General features: G+C 37.6%; 1 protein-coding gene across 8 annotated transcripts in view; it reads left to right on the top strand.

Annotated features, from left to right (window-relative positions):
• EML6 (EMAP like 6) overlaps positions 1-17753 on the top strand; it is a 252532-nt gene that overhangs the window by 163097 nt on the left and 71682 nt on the right. For all 8 annotated transcript variants that reach the window (XR_013759096.1, XR_013759097.1, XR_013759098.1 and 5 more), the window contains exons 16-20: positions 442-535; positions 12228-12328; positions 13607-13809; positions 16010-16121; positions 16374-16501. Coding sequence is in view for 4 of the 8 variants with exons in the window: in XM_079110188.1 (XP_078966314.1) it covers positions 442-535; positions 12228-12328; positions 13607-13809; positions 16010-16121; positions 16374-16501 (638 nt within the window). In the remaining 4 variants the exon portion in view is untranslated. The remainder of the gene's footprint in view (positions 1-441; positions 536-12227; positions 12329-13606; positions 13810-16009; positions 16122-16373; positions 16502-17753) is intronic.

The raw sequence follows: 17753 nt of genomic DNA, 5'->3' as shown, positions 1-17753 counted from the left end.
TTTGAGAGAAATTTAGAAGCTAAATATAGTTTCTATAATGTTCTTGCTTTAGAGGGTTAAACCAAAGCCAATTTTTTAGAGTTGAAAATAGACCAAGAGTCACAAAACCAAATGTTTCTTCCAGTGAATGTCAGGAGACCTGTCTGTCACTAAACAGACAAGGTTTTTATTACTTACCTGAGAGGCTCTGCCATAGCTTTGTGTCTCAGACTGGAAAGTAGAATCAGCGATGGACTTCAGTAACCAGTTATTCATTAGAAAGTTCCACTATTGCTGGTCATATATTTCGTTCTCTGATGTCCCTTTGCTGTATGATATTTCTAATGTATTTGAGCTCAAAGAATGTAAGGTCAATTTCTTGTTCCTCTTCACAGTATGTAAAATATTTTGATTTGTCCTGGAAGAAACAAGTCATTTGACATTTGTGTTGTTTTCACACAGCTGATGGAAAATGTCTGGTGTCGGTTGGTTTAGACGATTTTCACAGTATTGTATTTTGGGACTGGAAAAAGGGAGAAAAGATAGCCACCACAAGGTAAGAAGCTGCCGTGATCTGACGGGCTCCTGCTGTTATCACGCTTCAGTAAAGGTCCATAGTTTTCATTTTCTGGTAAGATTTCATCTTCAATCTCAGATGAAATTCACTTAGAAAGCTTAACACCCAAGTGAAAATATTGCTCTGTTTCATGGTGCCAGACCTGACGCAGAGCAGTTAATGTTTGTTGTGGGGAACTGGAAAATTCTGAACTGCTTCCCAGAGAGCTCTTATCACTTCCAGTTTTTAGTAATTTTTGTGTTATCTCTATCAAAGCTTTTTACCAGCAGCAGAAAAGCAGCTTTTCTCAGGCGTGTGCCTTGGCTCTTGTTTTTCCTATCTTAGCATCTGTGAAGGATTGTCAATGTCACTGGAGTCAGAAGCACCATTTGTCAAGAGGCTGGGGCCTGCTGGAGAGGAGGCCCCATCGTGTGCATCTGCCACGCGCTTTCCAAGCAGGCAAATTGTTTCCCTAATCTCCCGATCTTATAAATAGACTCTTCAGAACCAACTGCTGTTTATAGACCACCTGTCCTCCCTTACCCCGGCCTCTCTCCCTGCTGAATCAGCACAAAGTCTGAACATTACTTTCCACCCTACTTTCTTGTAGCTCAGCCATGTGCCTAGCCCTGGTCAGAGGTCAGAATAGTTGGCAGCTGAGGCCCAGCAATGCAACTGGTCCAGGCACAGCATTGTACCTCCCCAGGCCCTTCTTTCCATTATTAACAACCTGTCTGTCTTGCAGAATAAAAGCATTTTTAAGTTAATGGCCTTGAACCCCAATACTCACTCTTCAAATTAATACTGTCCTATACAATGTTAAATAGGGTGAATTTTTTTGGCAATTCAGTTTAATGAATGAAGATCTGCAGATTGCTAGAGACCGAGCAGATGGAGTCTTAAGGACTCCAGGTGACCTTCTTACGAGAAAAAGAAAAGCTTTTCTGATGACTGCTATTGGGATGGAATTCTTGGCAACAATGGCAATTAATAAATCTGTCCACCAAAGTGCCTTCTCTGTCTTTCTAGAAACCCTCACTGTTGTACATTCCATTCTAAATTTCAGGTTCAGCTCCTAATCAGAACTTCATTTTCCTCTTAAACTACCAAATTATGAACTTTAATTTATTATTCCCAGAAACTACTATCTGCATTTACAAATAATCTTAGGAAAAACATGTCCGTGTTTAAAAAGCAACAGAAATGTAATTTTCCCACTGGAAAACCCTCTATGAGTGGCTCACCATTTATATGCCAGAAACATTAATAGAAATAGAAGTCATATTTTTAAAAAAAATTTTTTTTAGTTATAGATGGACATTGTACCTTTATTTGTTTTTCTGGGGTGCTGAGGATCAAACCCCCAGTGCCTCACATGTGCTAGGTAAGTGTTCTACCACTGAACTACAAATCTTGCCCAGTAATAGAAGAAATATTTAATATCAGAAAGCATATATCATATACTTGGTGTAGAGTCTCATTTCTAGTAATTGACATAGTCTTAACACTGTTATGTTAATAACAGAATTTATATTTGGAGTTGTTCCCAAGCATTATGACCCATTCCCAAAACAGGACACCTGCAGAATTGCCCTCAGAGAACATTCTTGTAATTGTGGCGTTAGGCCAGTGCTCTTTCCTAGGAGAATGTCAAGGATTGCTCAAGTTCTGTAAGAGTACTAGATTGTTAAATAATAAATAAATAAAAATATGTATACAAACACCTATTCATGTAATATTAATCACATCTAAATATAAATATGTAAATAACCAACCAAATAAGTAAACATTCTATTTATGGCCTTAACTTGGTGTGCTGAACTAGATAGAAATTTTAAAAACAGAAAGCTTATATCATATGCTTGGTGTAGAATATCATTTCTATGAACTTTAAAGAAGTGACAGAAGTGATGCTTTCGTGAAACTGAGAGGGCCTAATTTACACTGAGAGAGGCTGATTCTGACATCCCTTTTTGCACTTCTGTGTCTTGGTCACTGGCAGCCTTGCCTCCAGCCAGGCTTAGCTACAAACCTGCTTCTGGCAGGCTGCGTTGTTCCAGCAGGACATTGTTCTACAGCAGCACCACCACGCAGGATGTGGGATTTCCCTGGAGGGAGGGGAGCCATCCTTGCCTGAGTTGGTACTGCAGGCAGCGCTGCCGGGGCCCAGGCTTACTGCACAGTGCTGCAGGATTGCAAGTAACCCCACATTGGTGAAAATGTTTATATGAATCTACTCTTTATCAGCTCAAAGAAATTCAGAATTGGCGCATGGGAATCTTCCTGAGAGCTCCATGAGAGTGATCCAATCAATTTGAACTCTGTATCTTTGCTAATTTTCATAAGTGAGTTCCAGCATCTCCATTACAAATGGAGTTTTTAGTCTTTTTTTCTCTTTTACAAGTTGTTTGCTTTATAGACTAATATACAAGTAGCCCATCCAGAAACCAAGGCCAGTTTCTTACAGGCAGTACTTAAATGACCTCATGTCAGTGGCCACTGTAGCAGAATCATGAGACAATCAGGCTCCTCTGTGCTCCTTTACTTGGATTTGTCATCTTTGGTAACATGACTGGGGTTCCATGACTAATTATTTTTGATGTGCTTTACCTCAGAAGTTTGAACAAGAGTGATCTTATGCAAAAGCATACAATTATTGAGCTCTAAACAAAAATATTTCAAATGTTAATCTGAAATGGTGTTGCTAAGAAAGCTGAAGCACAGAATGCAGGTCCACATACAGCAATGTTATACCAAAACTCTTTAGAGTGAGGGATCTCTGAAATAAAAGTGCTTATAGAACTAGTGCAGATGCTAACCAGAAAAAGGACCAGGTCCTCAGATGAGACTAAATCACAGATAGAAAAATGTCCACTGGACTTAGAGCTAAGAGCATTTTTATAACAAAAATTTGGGGAAGGAAAGCACAAGTTGCTTACGTTGAACCTCCACTGGCTCTTGATGAGGTAAGGACAGGTGGATGACAGGAAGCAGGAAAGGCTCTAGGATTGGATTGTCCATAAGGAAAAGCCATTGCTGCAGTGGCACCTAGAGGCTCATGATGGGATTCAAGGTAATGCTTTAACTCATGTTCAAGAATGTGAAATGGTCTTTGTTTTTTGGTCCCTTAGCTGTTAGCCAATTCACCTCTCCCATCCGTCCTCCCCTCCATCCTCTAAGCCCTTGTCATTAAATTTAGGACTTCTCAGAATTTTTTTTCTCTGATCAGCAGTTTCAGAGAAAGCCTTTTCTGTATTAGCTTCATTGCCTAATCTATTTTAGGTGCCTGCCTTACATATATTAATGGATATGGTACAGCCTCCTGCATAGTGTATTGGCACTTTAAAAATACCTTTTAGAAGTGCACACCTTCCATTCAGAACCCTTTCTTTTGCACAGATGCTCAGTGCTGTGTGTGATTTTGTTTCCTGTCTTTCCATGAAGGTCATCCATAAAGAGAAGGCTGAATGAATGTTTGCCTTATACCCCATCTCCAAAACAAATTTAAAATGTGCATTTTAAAAATGTACATCTCTTGGGCTGCGGTCGTGGCTCAGTGGTAGAGTGCTTGCCTAGCATGTGTGAGGCACTTGGTTCGATTCTCAGCACCACATATAAATAAAGGAATAAAAATATAGGTCTATCAGCATCTAAAAAATTTTTAAAAATAAAAGATAAAAAATATAAAAATGTATATCTCTTCTTAAAAAAACATTTTCCCTGTTTTCAAAATAAAACATAATCATTATAGAAAACAAGAAAGCACAGAAAGTCACCAAGAAGAAAATAAGAATCGTCTCTAATTCTAATACGCAGACAGCCATGATCAATATTTTAGCATGTATTCTTTTTTTTCAATATTTTTTTCTTTAGTTGTAGATGGACACAATACCTTTATCTTTTTTTTTTTTTTAAAGACACATTTATTCAGCATCATAATTGGACTATTACATTTAGCAATCAACAACATGGGTGCAAAAAAAAAAGTCTACATTAAAACCCTTTGTTGGGGAGTTTTCACCTCTTCCATTAAATTGATTTGTATTTATATTATGCATTTAATTGTATTATAAATGGAATTGAGTTTTAAATTTTTTATTTATACAGTTCATTCTTAGTATGCTGCAACTTTATTGCATTTGTTAATTCTGGTAAGTTCTAACAATTTTTGATGAAATCTTCAGGGTTTTATATAAATCATGTCATCTGCAAACAGACAAAAAAACAAAAAAACAAAAAAAAACCCTTTGTTGGAATGCTTTACACTTTCTACAACTTGTTATACAATTAGTCACAAATACAGTCCTTGAATTTTTTTGCCCATATACATGAGTATTGTCTAAACCATGTCTTCTTTGTAGCAGCTAGGCCCTGCCACCTTTGTGCTTGGCTGAGTTCACAAATCTATTGTAACTTGTAGCTTCCCTGTCACTTCTCTGGCTCTCCTCTCCTGCTCAGCTTTGTTTCCTGACAGCATTAAAACCTTCTGCCACTGCCATAGCTACTGCTGCTGCGGAACCCCATAGCCATCTTGGTTTCATGGTTTTGCAAAATATTGGCCTCCACTACCATAATACCTTTATCTTATTTAATTTTATGTGGTCCTGAGGATTGAACCCAGTGCCTCACATATGCTAGGCAAGTGCTCCACCAATGAGCTATACCCATAACCCTTTTAACATGTATTCTTTTATACATATATAAAAGAATAAATATATATATGAATATATAAATATGTATATATTTTTTAGTTGTGGATGAACCTTTATTTTTATTTATTTATTTATATGTGATTCTGAGGATTGAACCCAGTGCCACACATGTTTTAGGCAAGTGCTCTACCACTGAGCCACAACCCTAACCCCAGTGTGTATTCTTAATATACATTCTTCTAGTATTCAGATTTATTCATGTGTAAGCTCTATAACTGGCTTTTTTTTTCACATACTAGCATATCATCTCACTATCTTCTGTGTTACATGATTATTCTATACCATAAACCATTTAAAATCTTTTTTGGAGATGGGGTATAAATCAAACATTCATTCAGTCTTCCCATTATGGACAACCTTCATGGAAAAAGAGAAAACAGAATCATACACAGCACTGTCTATGCAAATGAAAGTGTTACACATGGAAGATGTGGAATCCAAGCTACCCAGTGTGCTCTTGGCTACTGAAAGAAGTTCATTCCTTCCCCTCTCTCCTGTGCTTGCTGAGAAGGATATGTGGCCCATCGTGATAAGTTACTTATGACTCGGGCATGAGGAATTGTCTGGTAGCAGGGCAGGAATACAGTGTTCTACATTCTTAAGTTTACATATCTACATATCTCTAAGTTTAGGACTGAAACTCTGCATTTTTTTCTTACACAATCATAGGCCACTTCTCTGCAAATCTAATAAGCATCTAAAGGAAAAATGTCAGGTAAATCAGTGTTCTTTATTTAGTTGTTGACATTTGTTAAACATTTATGTGCTATCATTAGCCAGTTCAGAACTTTAGTCACAACCACAACAATGTTGGTGTTTCTATGGCAATGGGAAATTACATAAAACTACAGTTGCCCTCAAAGATTTTTCTGAATATTTGCCATTGTACAGACACAAGCAAACAAAATTTTCTTTTTTTTTCTCTAGGAAATGTAATTTGTTATATTTGCTTTTAGTTTTCATTTTGATTCTCCTAGCTTCTTTCCAAAGTATGTATTAATGATTTAGAGTCTGTGGGGATTTTCTGCCAATCAAGAAATCTTTGGATGTTTAAAGTATTTATGTTATCTGGTCCATTGCTCCTCTTTGTGTTAAACACCTTTTCTCTTTTATCTAAATCTTTTCTCTATGTCCCAATTATTCCTGATATATCTGGTGTTGTATAATGGCTCTAGCATCCATCTCGACTTTTGACTCTGAAAGGGAGAGAGTCCCCAAATCAATTCATCTCTTCTCCCCACCTTTCACTGTAGGGCCCACATTCTTGTAGCCCTAATGGGTCAGAAAATGGTGGGAGGAGGGTGTTCTTTCAGCTTTTTGTTATGGAACTTTTCAAAGTTACACAAAAATAGAAGGAAGAGCAATAAAGAATCCCCTTGTGCTCATCACCCAGCTGCAACACTTATCAACCTCCTACAAATTGTGCACATCTCTTCCCCATTAGTTTTTCTTTGATTTTTTTTCAAGACTATTTAAAATTCAAGGCATCATGTCATTCAGTCTCCACATATTTCCTTAGGTATTTCTAACTAAAAAGGTGCATTTTTAGAAATCACCATGGCATTATCACAACTAACTCAAGCAGCATCTATTCCCCAATCCATAATCAAAAATTTCTGATTATTTCAAAGGTGAGAATTGGTTTGTTCAAATAAGCATCCAAACTAGGCCCAGGTGTTGCATTTGGTGGTTATATCACTTTTCTTTCACTTTATAGCATTCCATGTCCATCTTTTTCCCACCATGTTTGCATGAGGAACTGAGTTGTTTGACCTATAGAATGTTTCACTTTCTGGACTTTGCTAACTTTTCAGGAGATCCTTTCAGTCATTGTCCTGCACTTCCTATAAATAACACTTCCATGGACTTGATTAAATTCACATTTGATTTTTTTAAAAAACAGATTTATTGGTAAATAGTTCATATCCCCATGTACATTTCCCATTTAAATTATACAGTTTAGTGATTTTTTTTCACATTTACAGAGTTGTGCAATCATCACCACTAATTCCAGAACATTTTTATCACCCCGAAAAGAAACCCCTTACCTGTTAACATTAATTTGCATTCTGTCTCTAGGAATTTGTCCATTCTTGACATTTCATATAAATAGAATTTTATAGTATGGTTGGCTTCTTTCACTTAGCATAATTTTTGAAGGTTCAGCCATGTCATAGAAGTTCAGTACTTGACTTTTTATTGCTGAATAATTTATGTATATATACCACATTTTATTTATCTATTCATTAGTTAATATATATTTGGGTTGTTTCCACTTTTTGACCATTATGAATAATATTGCTAGGAACATTTGTGTATAGGGTTTTGAGGGAAAGTTTCATTTCTCTAGAGTGTGCATATGCATGTGTATGTATATCTAGGAGTGGAATTGCTCGGTCATATTTTAATTTTAACATTTTGAGGAACTGACAAAGTTTTTTTAAAGCAGCTATTCATACTAACAGTATAAAAAGACCCCAATTTCTCTAATTCCTTCCTAACACTTCTTACTGTCATTTTTGTTATCACTGTCCTACTGGATGTGAAGTGGCATCTCACTTGCTTTTGGTTTTCATTTCTTTAACAGCTTAGGATGGGGCACATCTTTTCATGTGCTTCCTGACCACTTGTGTATTTTCTTTGTGAAAATGGCTATTCAGGCCCAGTGCTCATTTTTAAAAAAATTTCTTTTTTCTTAGTTTTTGTAGATGGACACAATGCCTTCATTTTATTTATTTTTATACGATGCTGAGGAATGGATCCAGTGCCTCACACGTGCAAGGCAAGCGCTCCACCACTGAGCACAACCCTGGCCCAGTGCCCATTTACAATAGGGTTACCGACCCTTATCATACATATGCCTTGCACGTATTTTCCTCATTCGTTCAGGTTTTTAGACAAGAACACTTTATAAATACATCTGGTTGCACCTCATCAGAAGAGAGGTGATTAGTGACATAGTAGAGAGTGGGAGTGATCGAAGTGGCTCACCCAGGTGCAAGTGGTAAGACGGGTATTGTCTGTAGAGAATTTGAAAACAATGAATCCTACTAAAAGCCACTTTTTATTTTTCCCACTCACTGGCGATTCCAAACAATGTCAGTGGTGAATTTCTTCCCTCCAGGCTGTCCCACTCCCCCAAAATGCCTAGTTGTCCTACTCAGCTTGACTGGTTATGGTAGTATCAGCCCGGTCCTTCCACTAGACAGCTTTTCATCTACATATTAGCTCACGGATACCCATTGACAACCGTGGGCTAAATTGATTATTTAAGTAGGGATTGAAAATGGTAATTTTCAAATTCTGTCATTCATTCATATGAGCTAGAATTCTGTTAAGAGGTTTCCCTCGTGGACTCTTCGATTTCTCTAAGATACAATCCACACGGAAGGTAGTTCTTTGAGTATTGGGATAATTTGTCCTTTTTGTCTATACCTTGCAAATATTTTTCCATTTTTCCTTTGTCTTTGAAGTTTGCTTTTGTGCTTTTCATTATGCAAAAAGGTTTTATTTTTATGTAGCCCGTTCAATCTTTCCTTCTGTTGCTTTGGGATTTTGAGTAAGATTAAAAAGAAACCATCTATAATTTCTTCTAATCGACCATGACTTAATCTTTTACATTTTAGATCTCTAAGCCATTTAGAATTTATCCTAGTATTTATTGTAAGAAAGAGCTCCAACTTGACCATCTTTCCATATCAAGGTGTTGCAAACACCACTTCTTTCTTTTCCCTTTTGAAAAGACTTTATTTTTTTAGAGCAGTCTTAGTTCACTGCAAAATTGAGCAGAAAGTACAGAGAGTTCCCATCTACACACTGTCTCTACACATGCGCAGACTTCTCCACTATCCCCGGTCCCACCAAAGTGGCACGTTTATTATAAACTGATCAACTATGTTGACACATCCTTGTCACCCAAAGTACATACTTCACTTAGAGTTCACACTTAGTGCACTGCATTCTGCAAGTTTGGAAAAATGTACATTGGCATCCATTCACAGTGATAATACCATATAGACGAGCTCCACTGCCCTTAATATCCTTCATGTTCTGCTTATTCATTCCTCCCTCCTTTACATCCTTTGACAACCACTAATTTTTTTGTCTTCATAGTTTTGTCATTTCCAGAATGTCATATGGTTAGAATTGTATCATCTGCAGCCTTTTCAGATTTCATTTGTATACATTTCAGATTTCAGTTGTATACATTTAAGTCTCCTTCAGGTCTTTGTATGGCTCCATAGCTTTTTTTTTTTTTTTTTTTTTTTTTTTTTTTTACAGATTGCATTTTGATTCACTGTACACAAATGGGGTACAACTTTTCGTTTCTATGGTTTTACACGATGTAGATTCACACCATTCATGTAATCATACGTGTACATAGGGTGATGCTATCTGTTTCATTCCACCATCTTTCATACCCCCGGCCCCCCTCCCTCCTATATCTCATTTTTTACTGCTGAATAATGTTCCATTATCTAAATTTACAACAGTTTCTCCATTTCCAGCTGAAGGAAATCTGGGTTGCTTCCAAATTTAGGTATATGTGAATTAAGAGACTATCAACATCCATGTGCAATTTGTGTAGACCTAAGTTTTCTGCTCATTTGGGTATAAATACCAAGGAATGGAATTGTTAGGTTGTATGACGAGTGTATGAAGTTTTCTAAGAAACCGCAAATGTCTTTGAAAGATGTGTACCACGCTGCTTTCCCACCAGCAATTAACTGTAAGTTTGTAGACCAGCCAGTATTTGGTGTCAGATATCACTTATTGTAAAAGTTAATCTTTTCATCACTGATTTAAAACTGTGTTATTATTATATACTACCGTTTTAGATTCCTGTAGGTCCCTTGGTGGATGTTCTGTTTACCAGTTGTCAGTTAATTCATGCACTACCTGCCACACTGTTTTCATTGTGGAGCTTTTACAACTTTTTAAAAAAATATTCAGGATGGCTACATTTTCCACTAGGTTCTTTTTCAAAGTTTTCCCATTTGTTATTTCTGATTTATTCTCTGTAAGAACTTAAAAATCAAGGTATCCAACTCCAGATTAAAAAACAAATGCCCAATGGTCTTCTTATTGGAATCAGTTTGAACTCATAAAGTAAATTAGGGAGAACTGACTTAAAAGATCTACTTTATCTATCCCAGGAGATGGGATATAGTTCTGGTTTGTTTTAAGTTTGTTAGTATATAACATATCTCCTTGCAGGTATATGTTACATACTGCTTGTTTAATTTATGCCTTGATATTTTTGTTGTTGCTTATAAATAGTCCTTTCTAACATATTTTGTATATGTGAAGTTTTACCCATTCAATTTTATATTCTGCAAGTTTACTAAATTATCTTGTTTGTAGTCACTTTTACATTATTTTGAGTTTTCTAGTTGTACAATTGTATTATCTGCAAATATGAGTAGTTTTACCTCTTCTGTCCCAGCTCTTCTTCAACTTTTAAAATCTTGTCTAATTGCATTAGTTAATGTGTTTGATGCAATGTTAAATGATAGTGGTAAGAGTCTTGTTCCTGACTCTGTTGGGAATGCCAGTAAGTAAAAAAATCTAACTTTTGGGTATATGCACACACATACCATGAATAAGCTGCTGTTCTAACATGTCCTGTCTTTAAAGATAGGATGCTGTCATGGTATTTAACATGTTCAGAGAACCAGCCTGTGTACAGTTGCCTGTCTGGGTTTCTCAAGGACAGGGAGTACAGGGAAATATGAATGTCAAATCATGCTAAGTCTGAAACATCCTTTAATTCCTACTTTATTGAGTGTCCAGTTTCTTTAAAATTCACAAATATTAGATTTTTGACAAGTAACTTTTCAGCCTCTAAAAATGAAAATATGATTTTTCTCCTTACATCTATTAATATGATGAGTTATATTATTGGATTCCTTAATGTTGAGCCACTCTTGCATTTGATCATAATTTATTTTTATTATGCTTTTGGATTCTATTTGGTAATATTTTATTTAAGGTTTTATATACATAAGGGACATCAATCAGTTATGTTCTTCTTGTTAATGGATTTTTTAACATAACAAAAATTATCTGCTAATACACCAGAGAAGACAATCTAATAGTCCATTAAGAATAGGAAGTCTGGTGCCAGGTGTGGTGGCACGCGCCTGTAATCCCAGTAACTTGGTAGGCTGAGATAGGAGGATCCCAAGTTCAAAATCAGCCTGAGCAAAAGTGAGGTGCTAAGCAACTCATTGAGACCCTGTCTCTAAATAAATATAAAATATGGCTGCAGATGTGGCTCAGTGGTCAAGTGCCCCTGGGGGAAAAAAAAAAAAAGGACATAGACTCTAATGTGATGACTTTGTACTCTAAAACAGAAATTTCCCTAATGCTGGGTCTCATAACTCAGGTCTATAATCAGTCCTTACTTTTATACTTATCTTTCTGCCTCTCGGTTATAAACCTAAATTTCTGAACATATAATAATATCCTAAAGTGCCTTGAATCAGTTGGTGACACCATTTTTCATGTGATTGGCCAGGGGCTTCTATTTATAGTGAATACATTTTTAACCAAATTCTATTTAAGCCAAAGTGATGTCCTCCACAGTAAAAATGATATATTTGAAACTTTTCATTAATACTAGTGCAGTACCTTTTCCATCCTATTGTGGCACATCTTGATATCCCCAGAATTACTTGTAGTCCTGTGATGGTGGCATTAATTTTACATTATGAAGACATTCAGATACATATTAAATCTTTCATTAATTTGTTTAAGTCTTAAGTAAGTAGACTTTGGCAGCAATATTAAGATAAGAAGAGAAATTCAATATTCACAGAAAAGCCAAAGTTCATTATTTTAATGTAGACCCATAGGTGCATTTCAAAATCATTTTCTAATTTAGTCATTCTGTTAAATGTGCTTAATGAAAGTTAGACCATATGCATGCTATTAACATTTCAATCCAAACTAGATTTTTTTTAATTTGTTCCTTACAGAGGACATAAAGATAAAATATTTGTGGTAAAGTGTAACCCACACCATGTTGACAAGCTGGTTACAGTTGGGATGAAGCACATCAAATTCTGGCAACAAGCAGGTACTGTCATTTGGGCTGATTCATGTAGTTGAAAGTTTTCCTCAAGCCAGGGAATAAGGATACAGAACCATTGACACTATGTGACCTGTCTCTCTGCAAATTAATATAAAAATCTGCCTAAGAAATATCATTTCCCAAATTTACATTGGATTAATGTCTAAGCTGTGAAGCTTAAAACACTATATGATGCTGTGCATATTCATCAGTGTCTAGAAAGCTTGGGAAATGTTCTGCTATGAAAATAATGATTTTTATATTTAGTCATCTGTTCTGAAAGCAATAATTATGTTGGACTAGTGAACAGGAAATAATCATTTTGGGTGAATAAAGTTTTCAGTATTTTGAGGGTTCTATTATTAATCTATCACTGAATTTAGTACACAAATTAAACCCTGGTACCACACACAGTATTTGTGAATTATATGTTGACAACAGTGATGGCGAAATAAGCATGACACGACATGGAAGAGTATCTGACACTTCTCACCAATAAGCCAGACTCATTATTGCAATTGTTTCTGAATTCTCAGTATGAGCTTTGGTTCCAAACTTAACCTTACAATGCACAAAACATATACAGGCTAGCATTCCAATGCTTCTCACTTTTGAAGGAAGGAGAATTGGTGGTAGGTGTGGAGAGCCAGCCTGGGTACAGGGGTCCTGAATGGGGCTGGATGTCTCAGTGATAGGGAGCACAGGGAAATGGGGACACCAAGGGAGCAAACCTGACGGTTTGTTCCAGTATATACACCTTCTCCGATGTGACAATTGGTTCTCACCCCAAAAAAAAATTGAGAAAAATTGAGGTGGAACTTGTATAGCATGTTTCATTTTACATGTTCAGCCAGCCCCAATTAACATTCATGAAGGCTGTCCTTGTGCCCTAAGACACTTAGTCATTCTTTCTTCTGGCTGGCATAGAACTTACATTGAGCCTTGGTTAGATAAGAGCCTTAGTCCAAGATACATATTTGTGTCCTTTCTCTAGACAGACCCTACTTCTTTTAAGGCAGGAATTCTTGCTTTTCATCTTTATATTCCCTGGCATTGAGGCCTGTCAATTTGCCTGCCACAAAATACTCAGTAAGTAGTGAATCAATGAATGAGTGAGAAACCCTCCTATGTAATTTTTGTTTATGATATTCTCCATCATTTTTATATATCTTCATACACATGATACACACACTCTGAGCCTTTCATTGAACAAAATAGTCTTCCCATATGCTTACAGAAGGAACCAACTTTTTAAAAGTATTGTTTCCTCCGGGTCTACTCCAGGTGGAGGCTTCACCTCTAAAAGAGGAATTTTTGGAAGTGTCGGAAAACTGGAAACAATGATGTGCGTTTCTTATGGACGGATGGAAGACCTAGTGTTCTCAGGAGCAGCCACTGGAGATATTTTTATCTGGAAAGATGTCTTACTCCTGAAGACAGTGAAAGCTCACGACGGGCCTGTGTTTGCTATGTATGCACTGGATAAGGTGTGGTACGATTTTCAGAATTCTTTTCCTCGTCAGCCCTCTAAAATTATAAGGTAGTCTCAGAAAGCCTGCTAAGAGGATGCCTGGATCTGAACGTAGTCCTGTCTGAATTAGGAAGTAGGTACCATTGAAGCTGTAGTCAAAGAAGATAAGGAGCATGCAAACGTTTTTATACTTTCTCTTTGTTCATGTACAATTCCTCCACTCTTTCCACACTTGCACTTCCTAGTTTTCACCATTAAGAGCCCCCTGAGAAGCGTGGGGATAAATGGGAACACAATAGCAGAAGAATCCTGAGGTATTTCAGCGCTGCTGCCTCTTCAGTGACACAATGGACTGAGACCAGGAAGTACCAAGTAGTTGGAATAGTGTCCTTACACATCCATTAGTTATGACCAAAAATGTTATGTTCATGACCAGCTTGTTTCTGTGTAGATAGGTTTAGCTTTTCTAAGAGTGTTAAAGTCTGTTCATGGGATGTGATTCCACTCCAGCTCATCTTAGTCTGGTCTGCCCAGCTACCCACCTGCTTGCAGTGTTCCTTTACGAAGATGACCTTTCACCTTCAGTTCTTTAAAAATATTCTTCATAGTCAACTTGCCTGCAATTACCAGTTTTTTCATTCATTTCTAATTTGCTGGTGGTCCCAGTTCCTCTGTGCTCTTTGACCTCCAGTCTAAGCCATCCAACCCACCCTTAAGTAGGCCAAGCCTCATTTTCACTTACCTGTCCCAGGCACTTGTTGATCCCACAACAGAAGTCAGTTCTGTTCATGCACAATTACAGTAGTGGTCTTAGTGCTTAAGCTGTATTCTGTTAGCAAATTTGTTTTAGGTTAAGCTGCAGATGGGAGAAAAGATTAAAGCAGAATGCAAAATTGTGTAGGTCCAAAAGTTGATATGGTATAACTTGGTCAAACTTTTTACTATTTGGGAAGTTAAGTTGCAAAATCATGGGGGGAAAACAAGGATATCACAATATAAAATAGTCCACTTAAATTTAATTTGGAGATTGAACCTTCCTGGTTACAAATTCTATATAGTTGTCCCCAGTAGCATGGGAAATGGCTTTGAAGAGCCCATATCCCTGTGGATACCAAAATCCAAGAGTGCGCAAGTCCCTTTCATAAAATGGCATAGTATTTACATATACCTTTTGTATATGTTACAATACCTAATATTGTAAATACTATGTAAGTACTTGTAGTTCTGTGTTGTTTAGGGAATAATGACAAGAAGAAAAGCATTACAGATACAATGCCTTTATTTCCCTTGTATTTTCAATCCTTCACAGATGTGGTGGGCTAATTATTAATAAGGATATTTAATGTAATAAACCTCAAAGTAGTATTTCCTTGTGAGCTTCATTGAAGTGCATTAAATTACAAGTTTAAGAAAATAACTCAATATTTTTCTTTAAAAAAAAAAAAGAAAGAAAGAAAGAAAGAAACTTCCATGAACATTTGGTATATATGATAAATTGCCAGAAAGGAAAACTAATGAAGCCAAGAAATCATAAGCTGGAACTAGAATGGAAGATCACTCTCAAAAGAAAGTTCAGCACATTAAGCTTTTTACTTTCCAGATTTTGTAAAAATTAATCTGGATATTAATTATTATGGAAATTATTGAACAAAACAGCAAATGACTTTATAATATCAAGTACTTGAATTGTTCTTAATAACAAATAGTATTTTTTCTTGGAAGTACCTAGTTAATTCTTAAATATTTAACAACTCCCTCTGCCTGGGGCTGGGCATTGAACTTAGCACCTCACACATGCTAGGAAGCACTCCACCACTGAGCTACATCGGCAGCCCTAACTATTGTTTTTAATTGCGATGTTAATCCCAATCCACTTGGTAGGAGCTTTCCTAGGTTTTGAGGCTCTTCTTGTCCCATGGGAACCCAAGTTCTGGTTGGGGATCCTGGACACAGAGCCAGCCAGTCAAAATCCAGTGGGCAAGTGTTGACCAGTGGTCTAAGGAAAAGTAGTCGACACCCAATGAGAGTGTGTTTAATCTTCCTAGAGTGATGCTTCCAGAACATGTGATATGAAGATTTTTATCGCCAGATTTTTTTCATACTTGGGAAGGAAACATACACAAAACTGCCTTACCCAAGAGGCAGTCCCATTGGGGCCAGGTGGGTGAGTGGTCATTTTGCCGTGTATGATATTCCTGCCATGTGTGCCTTTACAGGGCTTTGTAACGGGTGGAAAAGATGGAATCGTGGAGCTCTGGGATGATATGTTTGAGAGATGCTTGAAGACTTATGCCATTAAAAGAGCAGCGTTGTCAACTAGCTCAAAAGGTGCCACCCCTGAATATGCAATAGAAGCCTATCTGTTCATGGGAATGGAGAGGACAGTACTAAACTTCTTGTAATAATAGTTCATAGCCCAGTCAATTCTCTTTCTTACATGGGTAGGGCTTTTAGCCCCTGGTAGAAACATCAAGGATGATTGTCCAGTACCTAATACTGTGGAACTATAAAAATTAAATGTGTAGTAAGTGTCAGCCTTCTCATTGTATTAAATGCAATATTCCCTCCCCACCCCGCCAGGCCTGCTTTTGGAAGATAACCCTTCCATTCGTGCCATCACTCTGGGACATGGACACATCCTGGTGGGAACAAAAAATGGAGAGATTCTGGAAATCGATAAGAGTGGCCCAATGACACTGCTGGTTCAGGTACCACGTTTGTACATGTCATAAGTCACAGCTGACAACAGGATTGGTACTAGGTTAAGGCAAGAGGGCTCCTTAGGATTAAAGCTTGCACAGCACCTCCCAGGGTTGTGCCGTGCCAGATACCTGCTGCTGTGGAATGCATGGCCCCGGACAAGCAGGAGCACACACTTGTCATCTCACTGTTTCTGTGGGTTACAAGTCTGAGCACAGCTGAACCGGGCCCTCTCCTTAAGGCTTTGCCAGTAAAGGACAGAGATCTGGTCTCATCTGAGTCTCAAGGGGCGGAGGGAACTCCTTTCAGTCTCACTCAGATTGTTGGCAGAATTCAGTTCCTTGTGCTTGTAGGACCGACACTTCTTTTCTTGCTGGCTCTTGACCAGAGGCTATCCTCAGCTGCTAAAAACTGTCCACAGTTCCTTGGCATATAGGATTTCCAATAGCCACTTGCCTTTTTAAAGCCATCAAGCAAGAAAAAATTATATATGTGTGTGTGTGTGTGTGTGTGTGTTATCTTATATAACAATCATATCAGCACATTCATCTCATCATGAGCATTCTGTCACTTTTGCCATGTTCTGTTGGTTGAAAATAAGCCACAGGTCATGTCATACTTGGAGGTGATTATGCTAGTGGGTGGAAACCAGGAGGCTTGCAAGGATCCCCCCACAAGTCTGTCCATTAAGGTCCACCCTGCCACACACACAATACCCCTGTGAGAGATTTATGCCATGACAGTACCTGCACTCATCATCCAAATCAGGCTCAAGTATGGACAAGGTTCTCACCATCTGTTTAGCCATAAAACTAAGGAGACAAGTTATCCACTCCCTTCAAATGTGCCTTGTTTAGTTCTTGGACTTCTTTCCCATGGATACATTACGTTGTCCTTAATGTCCCTCCCCCTCAAAAATCATATCTATATAAAATCAGATGAAAATGAACATCAGCAGAGTCCTCAAAGAGTGAACAGATGATAAAATCTCACCTCAGGGATGGAAGATGGGAGGGAGTCCCTCCTAGTCTGGTGACACATGGACCAAACCAAACTTAATTATGGGTGAAGAGGCACAAGTGAAGGGTGTGCATTCAGAAACCAGAGTGAAAAGGATATGTCCTGATGACATGAACTTGAAGATTTCTGTAGGCCCAGTGGGGGAGCTTCACCTCATTCCCCTGATCGGATCCATGCCTACAGGCTTGCCGTGTCAGGGGCTAGCCCCAAAATCCCACTGAGAGAGTCCCTCTGACTGCC

This window comes from Sciurus vulgaris (assembly GCF_902686455.1).
Source record: "Sciurus vulgaris genome assembly, chromosome: 14".
Taxonomy (NCBI): Eukaryota; Metazoa; Chordata; class Mammalia; order Rodentia; family Sciuridae; genus Sciurus; species Sciurus vulgaris.
Note: the sequence above shows the minus strand (reverse complement) of the source record. Positions and strands in the feature narration are given on the sequence as shown.